General features: G+C 53.3%; 1 protein-coding gene across 8 annotated transcripts in view; it reads left to right on the forward strand.

Moving 5' to 3' along the window:
* Positions 1–16,466, forward strand: part of Kif1a (kinesin family member 1A) — an 88,892-nt gene that overhangs the window by 36,829 nt on the left and 35,597 nt on the right. For 4 of the 8 annotated variants that reach the window (XM_013351588.2, XM_013351589.2, XM_013351590.2 and 1 more), the window contains exons 11-26: positions 54–129; positions 1,404–1,482; positions 2,252–2,394; positions 2,849–2,875; positions 4,038–4,171; positions 5,355–5,434; positions 5,754–5,829; positions 7,438–7,517; positions 7,954–8,060; positions 9,041–9,124; positions 11,642–11,822; positions 11,893–11,965; positions 12,143–12,236; positions 13,126–13,274; positions 13,621–13,799; positions 15,403–15,540. In XM_013351588.2, the coding sequence (XP_013207042.1) occupies positions 54–129; positions 1,404–1,482; positions 2,252–2,394; positions 2,849–2,875; positions 4,038–4,171; positions 5,355–5,434; positions 5,754–5,829; positions 7,438–7,517; positions 7,954–8,060; positions 9,041–9,124; positions 11,642–11,822; positions 11,893–11,965; positions 12,143–12,236; positions 13,126–13,274; positions 13,621–13,799; positions 15,403–15,540 (1,700 nt within the window). Of the gene's footprint in view, positions 1–53; positions 130–1,403; positions 1,483–2,251; positions 2,395–2,848; positions 2,876–4,037; positions 4,172–5,354; positions 5,435–5,753; positions 5,830–7,437; positions 7,518–7,953; positions 8,061–9,040; positions 9,125–11,641; positions 11,823–11,892; positions 11,966–12,142; positions 12,237–13,125; positions 13,275–13,620; positions 13,800–15,402; positions 15,541–16,279; positions 16,436–16,466 lie in introns of all 8 variants that reach the window. The other 4 variants (XM_005361383.2, XM_013351591.2, XM_005361384.2 and 1 more) reach the window with 2 other exon arrangements.

Below are 16,466 nucleotides of genomic sequence, written 5' to 3' on the forward strand. Positions count from 1 at the left end.
TCCCTTCCCTTCCCTTCCAGTAGACACAGACTTGACCTTGAATGTCCCCACAGAACAAGAAAAAAAAGAAGACAGACTTCATCCCTTATCGAGACTCCGTATTGACCTGGCTTCTCCGGGAAAACCTGGGTGAGCATGTGCCAAATCCCTGGTCACCACTCTGTGCTATGCCCATCTCTGTGTGAGGAAAAAACCATTTCATTGTTCAGCCACAATGCAGCCTCTTGCCTTTTCTGGGAAAGTCTGAAGTAAGCTTGGAAGGGCCAGTTGGTTCATAGTACAGCCCTTAAGGTCTGGGGCAAAGGTGGGTGAACCAAAGCAAGTTTGAGGGGCCATAATGGCCCTTGGGACCCAAAGACCACATGCCTTGGTGTCTACCTTCTGGGTGAACTTATTTATGACACCTGAACAAGTTCCCACCCTTCTCTGAATTTTTAGTTTTGTCTGTAACAGGGACCTAGCCCTTGGTTCTGCGAGCACTGCTGACCTGCTACGATTTGAGGGACTGATATTCGAGGGACCTGAATTCTAAGTGGGGAGAGACGATAGATGAAGGCTGATGGATGTACAGCATAAAAACCCATCCTTTCCAAACTCACCTCAGGGTCCTCTCTGGATGCCTTTGTAATGGAGAAGCTGCCACCCCAGAGTGATAAACTAGATCTTAGGTGGGACTCCCTGGCTCCCTTGGCTACATGACTCTGCACCCTACAACTGGCTAGGCTGATGTCCAGCTCAGGCCAGCATCGTGTCATGGCAGCCCCAAGTAGATGACAGCATGTAGGGCCCATGTGGCCTGAGAGAACAGGGGTGTTGCCACAATTACCTGTCCCTTCAATTGGGATGAGATCTAAGTCAGAAGCAGGCCTTTTTCACAGGGCCGCAGTTTTAGCCCTAGAGGAGAGCCTCAGGGAGAATCCTCTGATAGAGATGCTCTTGGGGTCTGTGCCCACCCCTTTCTCTCCTCACAGTCTCTGTAGGAGATGCACTGGAGAGCCGCACCTCAGGAATGTGGTCCCAAGGACAAGGTTCTCTGAGGTAAAGCAGGCAAGAGCAAGGGCATATTGAGGAGAGTACTTCCAATGGAAATGGTAGAAATGAGTCAAAAAAAAAATATTGGCCACAAATATAGAAATCAATCTCAAAACAAATAAACAACAACAAAACAAAAACAATAAAACAAAAACGAACTCTCCACGACTTATCTCTGCTACAAGGAAAAGGGGCCCATGACTGGAGACTGGAAAATGGCTAATGAGAGCCAAGGGGCAGCCAAGGAACCCCTGACCTGCCACTGTCCCCGTCACACAGGACTGTGTTTCAGTGTCTTCTCTGGGCTTCATCATCTCCACCGGTAGCTTCAGTAAGAGGACCTTGTGTACAAATCGATTGTCTTCCCACAGGTGGTAACTCAAGGACAGCCATGGTGGCAGCCCTGAGCCCTGCAGACATCAACTACGATGAGACCCTCAGCACCCTGAGGTATGTTCTGCGGGGAACCCTGGAGCCAGCACATGCCTTTCCATGTTCCTTTGGGGCACATTCTCTAGGAACTCGGAGGCCAGCAGTAAGGTTCCGGAGCTCTAAGGTGTTCATGGCCTGTTCTGCCCCTGTTATATATACTTTAGGAAACATTTTAGGGGGGCACAGAGCCCTGAGGCTCCAGGCTGGAAAAGCCATACTTCTGGCTGTGGGAGTGGAGGACTTTAAATTAGCAAATAAGGTCCCATGAGCTCTCCCCAAATCTCCCACTATGAGGTGGGCATTTTGGGATGGGAAGCCTGGGTGCAGGAGGCAGCTTGATTGCCTGGGTTGGGAATGTCTGGCCTATATAAAGTGTACACTTCCTGTGGAAAATGGAGCCTGTGTCATGGAAAATTCCCAGGTGCTTCTGGGATGGCAGATAGCACGCTGAGCATCAGGTACCCCTGTTCTAAAGTGGTCCTTTCTATCTTGGAATGTCAGACTCAGGTCTAAGGGTGTCAGTATAGGATAGGACAGCGTGCCGTGCCTTCTCTCCCCAACACCGCAATCTCCTAAGTAGATAAGAAAGGCTGGACTATCTCACCAGTAGGACGCTCTTGGCCACTGGTCCCAACGGCTATCCTTTAGAGCGGTGGGCTGATTTCTCGTTCTGCCAGCCTAGGTCAAGGATTTTCTCCCCAGCTGAACTCACCAGGCAGAGCTCTGAGCACCCCTGGGTCTGCTCTGTGGACCCATCCCCCAACTCCTTTATCCCTTTGCTGCCCAGATATGCAGACCGGGCCAAGCAAATCCGCTGCAATGCCATTATCAACGAAGACCCTAACAACAAGCTGATTCGAGAACTGAAGGATGAAGTGACCAGGCTACGGGACCTGCTGTACGCCCAAGGTCTTGGCGATATCACCGACAGTGAGTGTCCGTGGCAGTCTGCCCTGGGTGGGGTAGGGGCCTCAGATGCCTCATGCCCTCTCTCCTGGGGCTGCCTCCTACTCTTGGGCTGTTCACTGAAGCCACAGTTGTCGGGAAGTGTTGAAGCTGCCCAAAGCCTCATCCCTCCTCCAGCTCCTGGGCAGAGTGCCTTGGGGTGGGAGGCCGGGGCGGGCAAGGACAGGGCCAGGTTTTCTGGCCTTGACCTGTATGGATTGCATGGTTTGGGTTTGGAGCTGGCCCAAGCAGGCCAGGGAATGTTTCTTGGAAGCCCCCAGGTCAGCTGTGGCGGCTGGGACTTTGAGGGGTCCTATGTCCCTACATTGAAGCCCTACTTTCCCCTATGCTATTCACTCTGTGAGATGGGTACATGGACCCTTGGGGACAAACTGCTCTGTTTCTCTGTCTCTTCCTCCCCTGCCTGCCCTCCCCATAGCCAACACTGTGCCCGGAGGACCCAAATGTGTGTATTCCCCACTGCTGCTCTGCACCCCTGCTTTTATCCCGGCCATGGGGGCCACAGGGCAGCACGGGTGGGGAGGGAGGTCCCACCACCCTCTTCTGCCTCCCCCATGAACGTTCCTGGTTCATCCCTGTCTGCGTGGGAAACTGAGGCAGTAAATAGGCAGAGTGCAGTCAAGAGTGGCTGGGCTAGACTTCTGAGCACCCATGGGCCTAGAAAGGCCGGATGTTAGAGCCTGAGGACTTGGGGGGCCACAAGGCCATGCTATCCTGGCTCTTGGCCCAGATCTACCTCTGTCTGCTCCTGCTCCACCTAGCCCCACATCCGTGTCCCTGAAAGTTTCTTGAGACTGAATATAGCAATGGTTGCTGCCGAGTCCTTCTCCACAGTATCTCTTCCACCCTGGGGTTCACTTCCCCAGTGCCCCGTGCTGTCCTGTGTTGGCTGCTGCTTTGCTGTGTGTCTGCTTCTACTGGAAAGGGCCTGGCACGTCTCCTCCAGGTGCCATAGCCCCGCCTCCCGTCTGTAAAGGTGGTGGAATTCTGGGGTGGTGGATGAGTAGGGGCTCCCCCGTGAGTGTCCTCCTCGCACCTTCTCCAGGTAGTCTTTGGGCCCATTCTGGGTTCGGTGGGGTGATGAATACAGCTCAGCTCACAGTAGAGCCCACACAGAGAAGATGACAATGAACCTTGGGGTATAGGGGGGACAGGTGACCGAGTGAGCTGAGGTGAGCTCCTGGTCTCAGGGGCAGGATGCTGTGAGGTGGCTAACAGGCATGGGCCTCGAACACAGGTGCAGAGTCTGCAAAAAGGCCCCAGTCAAAGGGAGGGTGGAGTGGTATATGTACAGAATGGGGATGGGTGCTGTTAAGGGAAGAGAGGGCCCGTGGGTCAGGCCAGGCAAGTGGCAGGGCCGAGGGTAGCAGGAGACCTTGCATGCGCTTGTCCTGGGCAACTGGGCCAGGCTGCTGTGCCTTGCCTGTGCTTCCCATTTCTTGCCTTCTCCTGACCCCGCCTCTTGCTTTCTCCAACTGCTTCTTTCTCTTCTCCCCCTCTTTCTCTCTTCCCTTCCCTTCACGTCTTAGACATGTCTGACCTTGAGAACAGTAACCATAACGGGGGCGGGGCCGAGCTAAGCCAAGCCCCTAACAATCTCTTCACAGTGACCAATGCCCTGGTGGGCATGAGCCCTTCATCTTCGCTCTCAGCCCTGTCCAGCCGTGCGGCCTCTGTGTCCAGTCTCCATGAGCGCATCTTGTTTGCTCCAGGCAGTGAGGAGGCTATTGAGAGGCTGAAGGTGAGGGCCACCTGATCCAGGGCACCCCGGGGTGGGTGATGGGCATCAGCCTGTAGGACAAGGTAGGCTTAGGGAGGTGAGAGCGGACTCTTGCCTGTGACCTCTGGGACACCCCCTAGGTATGGCCTCACCTCTCAGGAGCAGCATGATATAATAATGGAAGTCTCTGGCATGTGGCCAGCCTGGTGCACTGTGGCCAACCAACCCAAAGCAGCCAGAACAGCTAGTGCCTTCAGGCACCAGGCTGAACCAGGTTCAGATAATGAACAGAGCCACTGGGCAGTGAGTACCTTGAAGGTTCTTGGACCTCCCTGGATGGCCCCGACCCTGACTGCTAGGGGAGGGAAGCCCAAGTGTGGAGTGTCAGGCCGGGGTTCACGCCTGAGCAGGCGCTGGCACAGGGAACAGTGGACTGTGTGGTGACCGAGGTGGGGGGTGTCCTGTCCCAGCAGCACCTCTATAGTGCCTCCGTGGGTCCTGGCAGCTCCGTCTGGCATCTGTCCTGCCGAGCTGCTTTCATCAAGAAGGGAGGTGGATGTTTGGGCTCTTAGCCACTTCCAGGCTGTTGGTTTTTCCTCTCGGATGAGGTCCCTGCTCCCCAACACTGTGCTTGGCTAGCTCCAGCCTCATACTCCCTCTGAATGCAGGGTGGTCTGCACAGAGAGCCCAGCCCCTGTGGGCTGAGGGACCAGGGAGACAAGGGACAGAGGCCAGTGTGAGGAGTAGTATAGGGTGACCAAGAAGCAAGCAGCATAAAGCTCCCGAGATGTGGGATAGGTGACCTGTTTGGGACTTGGGGGCCCAAATGAAGTTATAGTTGGGGGAGTGGCTAGGACGTAAGTGGGAAGGGAACAAGGCCCAGTGCCACTGATGAGAAGTGAGGCCATGTCCTTAGAAGGGGCTATTACGATTTGGGAGCTGCTCCCAGTGTTTCCCAGGGGCACTTGCTTCCTCTCTGCTCCTGATTTAATTTGCTGTCCTTGTTCTATGGGGTGTGTTCACAGGAAAGTCTGTTGTACTTAACCTTGATCCCCCAGAATCTCACAGGCTGGGAAGCGCCTGGGTGTCTGAGCCCCAGGGCTCTGCAGCCTCTTTCCTGACTCCCCTACATCCTTGAACGCCTCTCCCCACATACATGCAGACACTCCCTGGGATCTCATCATGCTCTGTCTCACTCACACAGGAGACAGAGAAGATCATTGCTGAGCTCAACGAGACCTGGGAGGAGAAGCTGCGGCGGACAGAAGCCATCCGAATGGAGAGGTAAGCAGGGGGAGGCTGAGAACAGGCCTGGGAGTGAGTGAGAGCAATCCTTGCCTCTAGCCCTGGAAACCCAAACCCTGGGGGAGGTTGCATTGCTAGCCATGGGACAAGTCTATACTGTCTGACCCAGGCAGCTAATGTGTGACACTGGCCCCTGGCCATTGCAGCCTTGAAGAATAGAACTGTGGGTGAGCCCGGTCCCAAGGGTGGATGCTGCCCAGGCACTGCTGATAGTTCCTGGTTGGTGGGTGGTTCAGGCAGGGTGGGGCTAGTCCTGGAAGCCTCTGAGCTTGTGCTGACCCGTAGCTCTGTCTTCCAGGGAAGCCTTGCTGGCTGAGATGGGTGTGGCCATGAGGGAAGATGGCGGCACTTTGGGTGTGTTTTCTCCCAAAAAGGTAGGAGCTGAGTCAAGTGCCAGTGAGGACAAGGTGGCCCCACTGCTGGTGGACATCAAGTGGGAGGTTCTGGGGGAAAGTATAGTAGGATGGGGCTCTGGCTCAGGCATGAAATGGACATACTTAGACTTTCCATTGTGTGGTGGGACATCCTGGTGGCTGGGTGACATCATGTCGGGCTCTGAACTGTTTGAGGTTTAGACTGGATCCCTCAGGACTGGAACAAGACTTGGGGGGGGGGTAATGTCCAGGCTGCAGAGCTGAGTGTTGTGGGCCTATCCACACCCTGAGTCTGCTACTTCTGGAAGCTTCTGGCCTTCCTTCCCAGAGCAGCTCCACGGGCTGCAGGGCCGAGTGGCAGAAGTCCAGGAAGATGGCGCTGGTCCCCAGTCATAGCCAGTTTCTAGGTCCTGCTTTGTGTTGAAGAAAGGCATCTTGGGGGAAGTGGAGTTAGCGGCTTAGGCATCTGAGAGACAGAGCCAAAATACCCGTGGTGCAGCCTCCCTAGATTTCTGCTGTGCTGCCTTGGTCTAGGACTGCTTAGAAACAATGTATCACATGACAGCTTGAGGTGGCAAGCTGGGGGACATGAAGAGAGACCCAGGCTGCCAGGTCACTGCGCACACACAGAGTGGTTGAGGATGGTCAGTATCCGATGGTCAGAACTCTACACCCATGCTGGAAAGTGCACTTGGATTTATAGTTTAGCATGGCAGTGACTTACCCCAGGGTACCGTGAGGGGGAACAGGAAGCAGTCCCGTCCTGGCACCTCTTCCTTGTTATAGGTCCCTCATTTAGAACACAGATATAAGATGGCTCCAAAGAAGCTCGCAGGAGGGGACCGAGGCAGGAATGACCCAGGACAGGAGGCAGAAGGAAGCTGTCAGTGGTGTGGGAGACAGGAGGTAGACGACACCTTGACCTGGAGTTGGGATGCTAACATGCAGGTCCTGGGTTGCTCAGTGGTGACTCCATCAGCGGATTCTTCCCAGGCCTCCGGGGAGACCCTTCTTGGCCAAGGCCCTCGTTGTTCTTGCTGATAGTTTCGCTGGAGAGTCTTTAGTTCTCGGTTGTCCCTCTGAAATGAGCTTCCTGGACCAGCCTTGTGTGGTGCAGAGTCAGGGGCCTAGGACTCTTGAGACCAACCCTGGAGCCTGTCGTGCACCCTACACATCCAGGACTTCCAAACACAGATTCCATCTAAGCTTTACCTGGGTCCTCCAAGAACTGGGAACTGGGTCTCCCAGAGCCCCCTGCAGCCCAGCTCCCCACAAAATATTTAGGCCCCACCAAGCCTGCTGTTTTCAAGATGGGCTAAGCCTGGGCCTGGAGCTTTGTCTTTCATTTTTCTGACGAGGAGTTGCCAATCTGTGAGGCCAGCTGAGCTTGGGACTCTGGTGTTCTGGGTGCCCTACTAAAGGTTCCCTAGGGGGTCCTTGTCCTCCATGTCTCTTTTCTTCTCCGCCGGGCTGGTTAGAGTATTATGTCCCCAACAAATCCGGTTCTGAGAATGGTGGTACTTTGGTGTCTGAGCAGAGGGCACGTGGGATAGTCACTGTGAGGACTCTGTTCCTCCCCAGGAGAGTGACCTTTCTGTTTCTTCCCAGACACCTCATCTTGTCAACCTGAATGAGGATCCGTTGATGTCAGAGTGCCTCCTCTACTACATCAAAGATGGAGTCACCAGGTAGGTGCTAGATGGGTTGTCAGGTAGAGGAAGGGTAGCCAGCTGAGGGGATCACAAGGTGAGGGAGCAATAACATCTCCAGCCAGCCTGGTTCTAATGGGTTGGGGAGTGCGGGTCCCCTGTTCCCACTATCCTGTGCTGTCCCTTAAGAGCTAAGTTGGGTATTAGCCCTATGTAGCCCATAATGCTTTTTAAGCGTCTCTAGGGGCCACCTGAATTTCCCTATAGACGGGCTGCACTGGGGGGTCTCTTGCCTACTCTCATTTCTCCATATTCCCAAAGTTCATATATTCTGGTATTTTAAAATAAAAACAAACATGAAACCAACAACAGCAAAAGCCATCTGGGCATCCCTAGGAAGCTGTATGCAGAAGTAAGTCGGGCAGAGTGGGTGTGCCGGGGCCCTAATGCTATGCCACCCGTGATTCCTCAACAGAGTGGGCCGAGAAGATGCAGAGAGGCGGCAAGACATCGTCCTGAGTGGGCACTTCATCAAGGAGGAGCACTGCATCTTCCGGAGCGACTCCCGGGGAGGTGGAGAAGGTAGTGCCATCCTGCCTCAGCCCAACACCTTTCCTGCCCCCATATTGCTGATCAGGCATCAGTGAGACCTAAGTAGCTCAGCCCTCGAAGGGTGGGGCGCTAACCATCCACTCAGCTTCTCAGCTCTAACCATGCTTCTGGACAGAACTCTATGAGCCTTGAGGACAGATGAGTGATTGGAAAGGTGTTTGGGAAAGGCCTGCTGACTCCTGTGGCCATGTGGCTGTTGCTCTGGGGAGCCAGCTGCCTTGACTACTGGACCCCAGGGTCATGGTGGGATGCTGGGACAAGGAGGCTGTTGAGTATGTCAAGTAAGCAGGCAGGGATGTGTATGGTCAGAAGGACAACGGGCCACGTAGATGGAGCCCACTCAGAGCATGCTCCCCTGTTGGCTGGGTAGCAGCTGTCTGTTTTCTCGGCTTGCCAGCACCCTGCATGGTACTGTTCTCAGTGCTGCACCAGGCCTGTGTGCTGATGTACAGACACTGGGTCCATGCCTCTGCCGGTGTGCAGGGCTGGTGTCCTAGCCAGAAAGCATCTGACTATCCTCAGACTTGTGAATCTATTATTGGATCCCTGCCTTGGGATGGTAGCCCTAAATGGTGCTGGGGATAATTGCCACTCCTAGATTTTCCTGTCCACAGATTCCCATTTCTCTCCTGTGCGGATGAGTCAAAGGAATCTAGACCCTCCTTTTACATGGTAGCTGCTCTCGCTCTTCTCCACTTAGAGACCTGAATAAGAACATGAGAAGTCAAGCCTAGCATGGCCTCCTCAGCTTTGACCTTGGCTCATGTGTCTCCTTTTTGACATTTTTCCTCCTTGACTAAGTGATGGGATCGTTGGGTTCATCCAGGGGTCATGATCAGGTTCTATGGCCAGCCGGAAATGAGGAACCTGACTGGTGCCTGCCAGGGGCCAGTAGAGCCGAGCCACTGAAGTAACGGCTTCTTACAGTGTCCCTCTTATCTGTCTTGCAGCCGTGGTGACCCTGGAGCCCTGTGAAGGAGCTGACACGTATGTCAATGGCAAAAAAGTCACTGAGCCCAGCATCCTGCGGTCAGGTATGGCTGGGAGCACTTGGGGACTGCAGGGTAGACAAGGCGAAGCCTCGGAGCTCATCCTCTCAGGCACTGTTTGCTCCCAACGAAAGGCAGCATTGCTATGAGCAGCCCCTGAGACCCTCTAGTCCCCAAGCTGGGCTCTTGAGAACTAGAGTGCCTGGACCTGAGACTAGAAAAGCAGAGGGGTTCCCACTCACAGGATACTGGGTTAGCGCAGAGTGAGAAGTCAGAGTGGGAGGTCCTGAATGGTCACTTTGTTGGGCTATGCTCAGGAGAGAGGGCAAGAGACAGACGGTTGGCCAAACTGTGGTATTACATACAGAATGGTCAGTGTAGGACAGGTGAGCGCCCTCTTCAACACCCGTTTCCTGGGATTAAATACTATAATTCCCACCCTGCTGCTATAAAAACCACACACATGGAGGTGTTAAAATCTCTTTCAGGAAAGTCATATAGGATATATAAGGTGGGTCCCTGGATGATGTAGCTCTTGCCTGCATGATGGGAGGCATGGATGTTCATGGGATTGAAGACAGAGCTGGGCAGATGAGTACAGAAATATACACACATGTATACGAAGACATCTCAAGGCACTGACTTACAGGAGCACCAGTCACCATCTGTTGCTGAAACAGAGCATCCAAAGAAACCATTTAGGGGAAAAGGATTGCTTCTGGCTCACAGTTTCAGAGGCTTGAGCCCATCTTCACTGCTTTGGGCCTGTGGTAGTCAGAGCATCATTGTGGGAGGGTGGGTGAAACAGAGCTGCTCACCTCTCAGTAGCCTGGAAGCAGAGGCGAGAATAAGAAGGTTCTGGAAACAGACACACCCTCCAAAGGCATACGCTCTACTTCCACCAACAAGCCCCACCCCCTGGTCACTCACTCATCCTCCAGTGAACTCACAGATAATCGACCAGTGAAGTTAGTACTCTCGTGATCTGATCTCCGCTCAGTAGTGCCACTGGCTGGACCCATAGCCTTCAACATATGAACCTTTGAGGGAGACGCCATACTGAACCCACAGAATTCCACTCCTAGTCTCACAATGCAAAGTGTATTCCGTCTGACTCCGAGAGTCTCCACACACCTAAAGTTCCATCATTGCCTAGGAGCCCAAAGGGTAAGGTGTCCTCTTAGACTCAGGCCAAACTGAGCCCATGAAACCAAAATGGAAATGACACACTTCTGGTACATGATGAGTCAGGGTGTACATTCCCATACTGAAGGGGAGGAAAAGAAAATTAGCCAGGAGGAACGGGGCTAAAGCAAGACAAAAACTCAGCAGGGCAAACATTAAATCCCATAGCTCCATGTTTAGAAGCTAAGGCATGTGGTATATGATGCAAAGTTCAAAGGCCTCGGTAGCCTCATCCCTCTGACCTCTCCCGCTGTAGCCTACAAGGCTCATCTGGAAGGCTCTGCTGTGGCTCATGGCTTTCCTTAGAAGATGTTCTGTGTTCTGGGCATCTCTAGCATGCTGGGGTCTTCACAGAAACACAGCATTTACTCTCATGGCTCTATACGCTTTCCTCTCAAGGTCTGCCTGTGAGGTATATAATTTCTATAATATAGATTTAATATATTATATATTATAAATATATGAAAAAATATATAAAACTGACCTCTCCAAACTTACATTGAAATCTGTTCGGAAGCTTCTGTAACTACATAACTCTAGTGGTTCACATATCTGCAAAATCATCATCACTTGGACAATGCTAAAAACCCACTGCCAGCTTGAGCTGTATCTGGGCCTGCTTGTGTCACGGCTGCAATGGCCACTGAGTGCCTGGATGATTGGACACAGGGAAGTACTTCCTGAGACAGCCTGTGCACACACCTCCCTTGGCTCTAGCATGTCAATGTGCTTCTTTTCTACTAAAACTTCCAAGTTTTTAAAATCTTTCTGCTCTGGTTGTTGCCCCCCAATCTTACTCTGTAAACCTGGCCAGAAGCAGCTGTTGAAGTCCATGCCATAGCTGCCTGGCTGCTATGCTGCCTTGAAATCCCTTCCACCAAGTTAATTAGTCCAAAACTTTCAAATCCAGCCTCTCACATGGTCTTAGCACATGGACAACACGTAGCCATGTTCTTTGCCAGGACATAGTGTGAATAACCTCTAGCCCAAGTTCTCATGGAATCCTGTTCTCATCTGAAACCTCACGAACAGTCTTACATCTGATCTCCAATCAGTGTTCCAATCCTTTGAACTTCACCTTATAGCATCCTGGGACTTCTATAGCCTGTGTCTCTAAACATTACCAATCCCTCCTTCAAAACCTAAACCACATAGTCAAGAGGATAGATTTGGGAGACAACAAAGGGGCCCATTCCAAGGAGAAAGGTGATTTGGAGCCAGGGTTTGGGGGGCTGGATGCTCTTCCCGAGGTGGGTGATGTTAGGGTACCCAGGCAGATAAAGTACCTGCACCCCTTTCTCCCTTCTCCTTCTCCCACCCTCGAGGGAACCTGGAACCCACAGGTACCCCAAGGTTGCTTTTGCCTCCATCTCCCAGGAAACCGCATCATCATGGGCAAGAGCCACGTGTTCCGTTTTAACCACCCCGAGCAGGCCCGCCAAGAGCGTGAGCGAACCCCCTGCGCAGAGACGCCCGCCGAGCCAGTGGACTGGGCCTTCGCCCAACGGGAACTGCTGGAGAAGCAGGGCATCGACATGAAGCAGGAGATGGAGCAGAGGTAAGGCCTGGGGGCAGATGCCTGCCTGCCAAGTCTCATGGCCTTGTGTTCACCTGATGCTCTCTTGCAGGCTCCAGGAGCTGGAGGACCAGTACCGGCGAGAACGGGAGGAGGCCACATACCTGCTGGAGCAGCAGAGGCTGGTGAGAATGTGCACCCCGCTTTCCAGGCCCCTATATGCTCTAGCCCACCGGGAAGGCAGCTCTCTGCTCCCTCTGGCCGTGCTCTCTGCTGGCCGGGTCCATCCTTTGCACTCCAGTGGGCTAGGGTGAGACTGTCTCAGTCGATGATAGAGCCACAGGCCCTCCCTATCTCTTCAGGACTATGAGAGTAAGCTGGAGGCCCTACAGAAGCAGATGGATTCCAGGTACTACCCAGAGGTGAATGAGGAGGAGGAAGAACCAGAGGATGAAGGTAAGGACTCAAGATGGGCTTGTCTCCTAGCAACAAGGCCTGAAAGAGCAGGTCCCAGGTGGCTCTCTGGAGGTCTGAACTTTTGCCCTGGGAGGTAAACCTCCTTCATTCAGGGTACTATCCTACAGGCGGGGTTTGGGAGGCTGGACTGGAGCAAGTGACCACACATCTCATGCACACAGACACATGTTTGTTCACGGGAGTGGGCCAGAACCATGGGTGCTGACAAGGGCTCTCCATGTTTACTGTGTGGTGTGTGGAGACCACCAAAGACCTGGCTCACTCTGCACCTCAACTAAGGATTCCCCTTTCCAGAAGGGCTTCATGAATAGAGGATGTGTGAGCCTCTACTCCGCCCTTCCTCTTCCTCTCCCAAGAGTGTTCTTCCCCACTGCCAGCCCTGCAAGGCAGGTGTGGCTATCACTGGTGATATGGCTTCTGAGCTGCTTTGACTTCCAACCTATTAGGGAAGCTCATTGGGGGGGGGCACTTAATCTTTGGGTGATCTGGGGCATTTCCACATTTTTTATTTGACTGGTCCTTCTGTTTGGGTCTCCTTTCTCCACACCAAGAGGGCTTAGTATGAAATCAGGAATGCGAGCATGGGAACCCCAACCCAGTATGGCAAGGACTGATTGGAGGAGCCTTTATCTGGGGAGAGAGGGCTGGAACCCAGCCAGTCTTCCAAGTTAGCCTGCTCTTCAACATCTATCTCTGGCTACATTGACTACGGAAGGGTTACTCTTTATTCAATAGACCAGCTACAGTGTGGACCAGGTCCACTCAGCTGGTCCTGTGATGTTGCCAAGTCATCTGGATCTTACAGGACTTAGGTTGTGGTAGGCTATATTATGGCTTTCTTTGATGACACCCATGGCTTCTCCCATAGTCCAGTGGACCGAGCGGGAGTGTGAGCTGGCATTGTGGGCCTTCCGGAAATGGAAGTGGTACCAGTTCACTTCTCTACGTGACCTGTTGTGGGGCAATGCCATCTTCCTGAAGGAGGCCAACGCCATCAGCGTGGAGCTAAAGAAGAAGGTGGGAATCCATCAGAGGAGTTGGGTTCCTCATGAGTGATGGGCTAGTTGCTTATAGTCACAGCTCAATACCAGCACTCAGCCAGCCCTAGAGCTGACTGGGGCTCTTGCCTGAACCAGGTACCCAGTGTGGGTGGTTGAAGGAAGCCCTGGAACTGGGCCTGGGAATCAACAAGCCATGGTGGGGACCGGGGTTGGAGTGTCAACCATTTTTCAGTGACTGGTTGAATAGTTTGGTGAACTATACAATATAGAGCTGCAGTCTCGGTGGCGTGGGGAGAAGCTCCCTGGAAACCTGGCTCCCTCTCAGCAAGGAGTGGATGAATGAGCATCTTCTCCCCTTATAGGTCCAGTTCCAGTTCGTCCTCCTCACAGACACCCTCTACTCCCCACTGCCGCCAGACCTACTGCCTCCAGAAGCTGCCAAAGACCGAGAGACACGGCCCTTCCCCCGAACCATTGTGGCAGTGGAGGTCCAGGATCAGAAGAATGGGGCCACCCACTACTGGACGCTAGAGAAACTCAGGTGCCGCTGATGGGTAGTGAGGTGGATGGTGGATGGGTGTCTTCCTGGGGACAGAAGCCGACTGGGGTGTGCTTCACAACAATGCCAGTGTGTCTCCGGGTGTGATGTTTTTGTTCCGCTTCTGAAGGAGCACTCAGGCAGTAGAGGGGACTGGAGGGTGGCTTAGTGCCTCCAGTCAGGTCTGTGCCAAGGACCTTAGAGTTTGGGGGTGGGAGGGGCTGGCTTCTCTACTCTGCATGCCTGAGGGAAATCATCCCCTCAGCCCCCAGAAGACTGAGGATCTGGGCAGGTGGAAGGGCATCGGTAGTGACCCGCCATTACTGAAGTTTTCCACTGCTTGTGTGTTTTATGAGTACTTCTGCCTCCTTAGACTCCTCCCCAAACTCATGCCAAGTCTTCATGTGTGAAGATGACTGGGTAATGACTTAGGCATCTGCCACGAGAGGAATAGAATGTACTCACAGCCTGGGAAGAGAAGGCACAAGACAGGCCCATGACTGGGCATCAGTGCAGGCTAGGAGTGAGAAAGCCAGAGGAGGAAAATGTGGAGCAGCTGGTCTCGGTGGACCAGCTCCCTGAATTAGGCGAGCCTTGAGCAAAGGACCTTCCTAGTTTCTCGCTGTCCTTGGCAATTGAAGGCAGAGAGAACACTGGTCAAGTGCGTGAGACCTTAGGAAGAGGGGAGGTGGGTGTGGACTTGGGGTCTGTGGGTTTGTATGTAGAAGGTAGGCTCACAAATGAGTTGTTAATCTCTCGGGATTAGAGCAGAGTTTCTCAACCTGTGGGTCGGGACACCTTGGGGACGAATGACCCTTTCACGGGGGTTGCCTAAGAAAACACAAATATTTACATTACAATTCATAACAGTTGCAAAATTACAGTTATGAAGTAGCAACAAGAATAATTTTATGGTTGGGGGTCACCACAACATGAGGAACCTTATTGAGGGGCTGCAGTATTAGGAAGGTTGAGAACCACTGAGCTAAGTAGAAAGGGCTCTTCCCGGTCAGTCAGGCCTCCTGAAGACAGCAAAACATTATTAGTAGGCACACCTTTTTCTTGTTCAGTTTGTGTGTGCCTCTGGGCTCTCCATCCCTCCTGTGTCCTAGGAAGTCAGGCGGAATATAACACCATTCGTAGTGGATGCTTCTCTTCCTAGAAGGCAAACTCTGAGCCCTCTAGAGAGCACGATCTCATTTTCTTCCGCCTACATTTTGTCCTGCCTGGGGGTGGGGTGAGATTTAAAAATGCTTTGTGGTCTCCATTCCCTTTCCTGCCTCACGACAAGAGCTTTCAGGACTGTGTTACCAATCCCGCTTCTGAGTTGCTGTAGGGTGTCTCCCCACATCTCTGTCAGCTCTCCAGCTGTGCCCTGCCTTGTCAAGTCTGTTCAGCTCACCTTTTCCATCACCGGGTAGGACTTGGGAGGCAGTTGGGGTGACCTGCCATTGTCATGGGTTTCTAGCTGGCAGACCTCTGAGTCTGTGACCCTGACAGGATGGTGGTGATGGGACTAAGCCGAGTCTGATGCCCTAGGAGGAATGGGGTGCCAGGCTACTTCTGGGCACTGGTCTGAGCCTACATGGTCTTTGAACCCCAACAGGCAACGCCTGGACCTGATGCGGGAGATGTATGACAGAGCCGCAGAGGTGCCCTCCAGCGTCGTTGAGGACTGTGACAACGTGGTGACCGGAGGGGACCCTTTCTATGATCGCTTCCCCTGGTTCCGGCTGGTGGGCAGGTGGGCACCTCCTCCCAATTCTGAGAGAGAGAGAGAGAGAGAGAGAGAGAGAGAGAGAGAGAGAGAGAGAGAGAGAGAAAGAGAGAGAGAGAGAGAGAGCGAGCAGTGGGGTCAGAGCCCAGACCCTGAGTTGCCCTGCCCTGAAGTCAAGAAAGAGCCATGTTCCACTTTTGTCCTTCCCTCCGCCATTCCTCATCATGCACCTGTAGGCCCAGCTTTTTTTTGGAGACCTGGGGTGGCATCTTGTCACTACTGCCATCACCTACTGTGATGCGTATCCATGAGTGTGTGTGTGTTGCCCAAGCACCCTGGTGCCTGGAGCAGGCATTCTAAGTGACTAGTGTTTAGGGGGTGGGAACACAGAGGCTCCTTCCTTGTTTTCCAGTCTAGTGTCTGTATCTAGTCTCCGACCCCCATGTCATCCAAGGAGGTCCTCAAAGAGCTTTGGCTACAGCCAGCTTGGACCCTTGTTCTCGCTCATATATGTTGGTGGTGCTTTCCAGAGCCTTCTACTGATAATGGATTCTGTTGTCGTTGTTAGCTTGGGGGTGTTTTGTTTTGTTTCCTCTTCCCAGCCCTGAGACTGGACGCCTCTTTGTTCGTTGTCTTTTAAAGCAGCATTTCTTGGTGGTTGGTGCTTGGTTTGAAACAGAAGTCCTCCTTGTCCCGCCCCACCCTGCCCCACCTTCCCCAGAGTAGCTGGTGTTAACCTCTTTCTGTCTTGTCGCACTAACCTCAGTTCAGTCATCTCTGGCTGCAACAGCTACCCTCTTCTCAACACATGCATGAGCGAACGCATGGCTGCTCTCACCCCCTCCCCCACCTTCTCGAGCCCCGACTCCGACACCACCGAGCCTGCCGAGGAGCAGAGCGTGGGGGAGGAGGAGGAGGAGGAGGAGGAGGAGGAGGAGGAGGAGGAGGAGGAG

Source organism: Microtus ochrogaster, linkage group LG4, assembly GCF_000317375.1.
Source record: "Microtus ochrogaster isolate Prairie Vole_2 linkage group LG4, MicOch1.0, whole genome shotgun sequence".
Classification (NCBI taxonomy): domain Eukaryota; kingdom Metazoa; phylum Chordata; class Mammalia; order Rodentia; family Cricetidae; genus Microtus; species Microtus ochrogaster.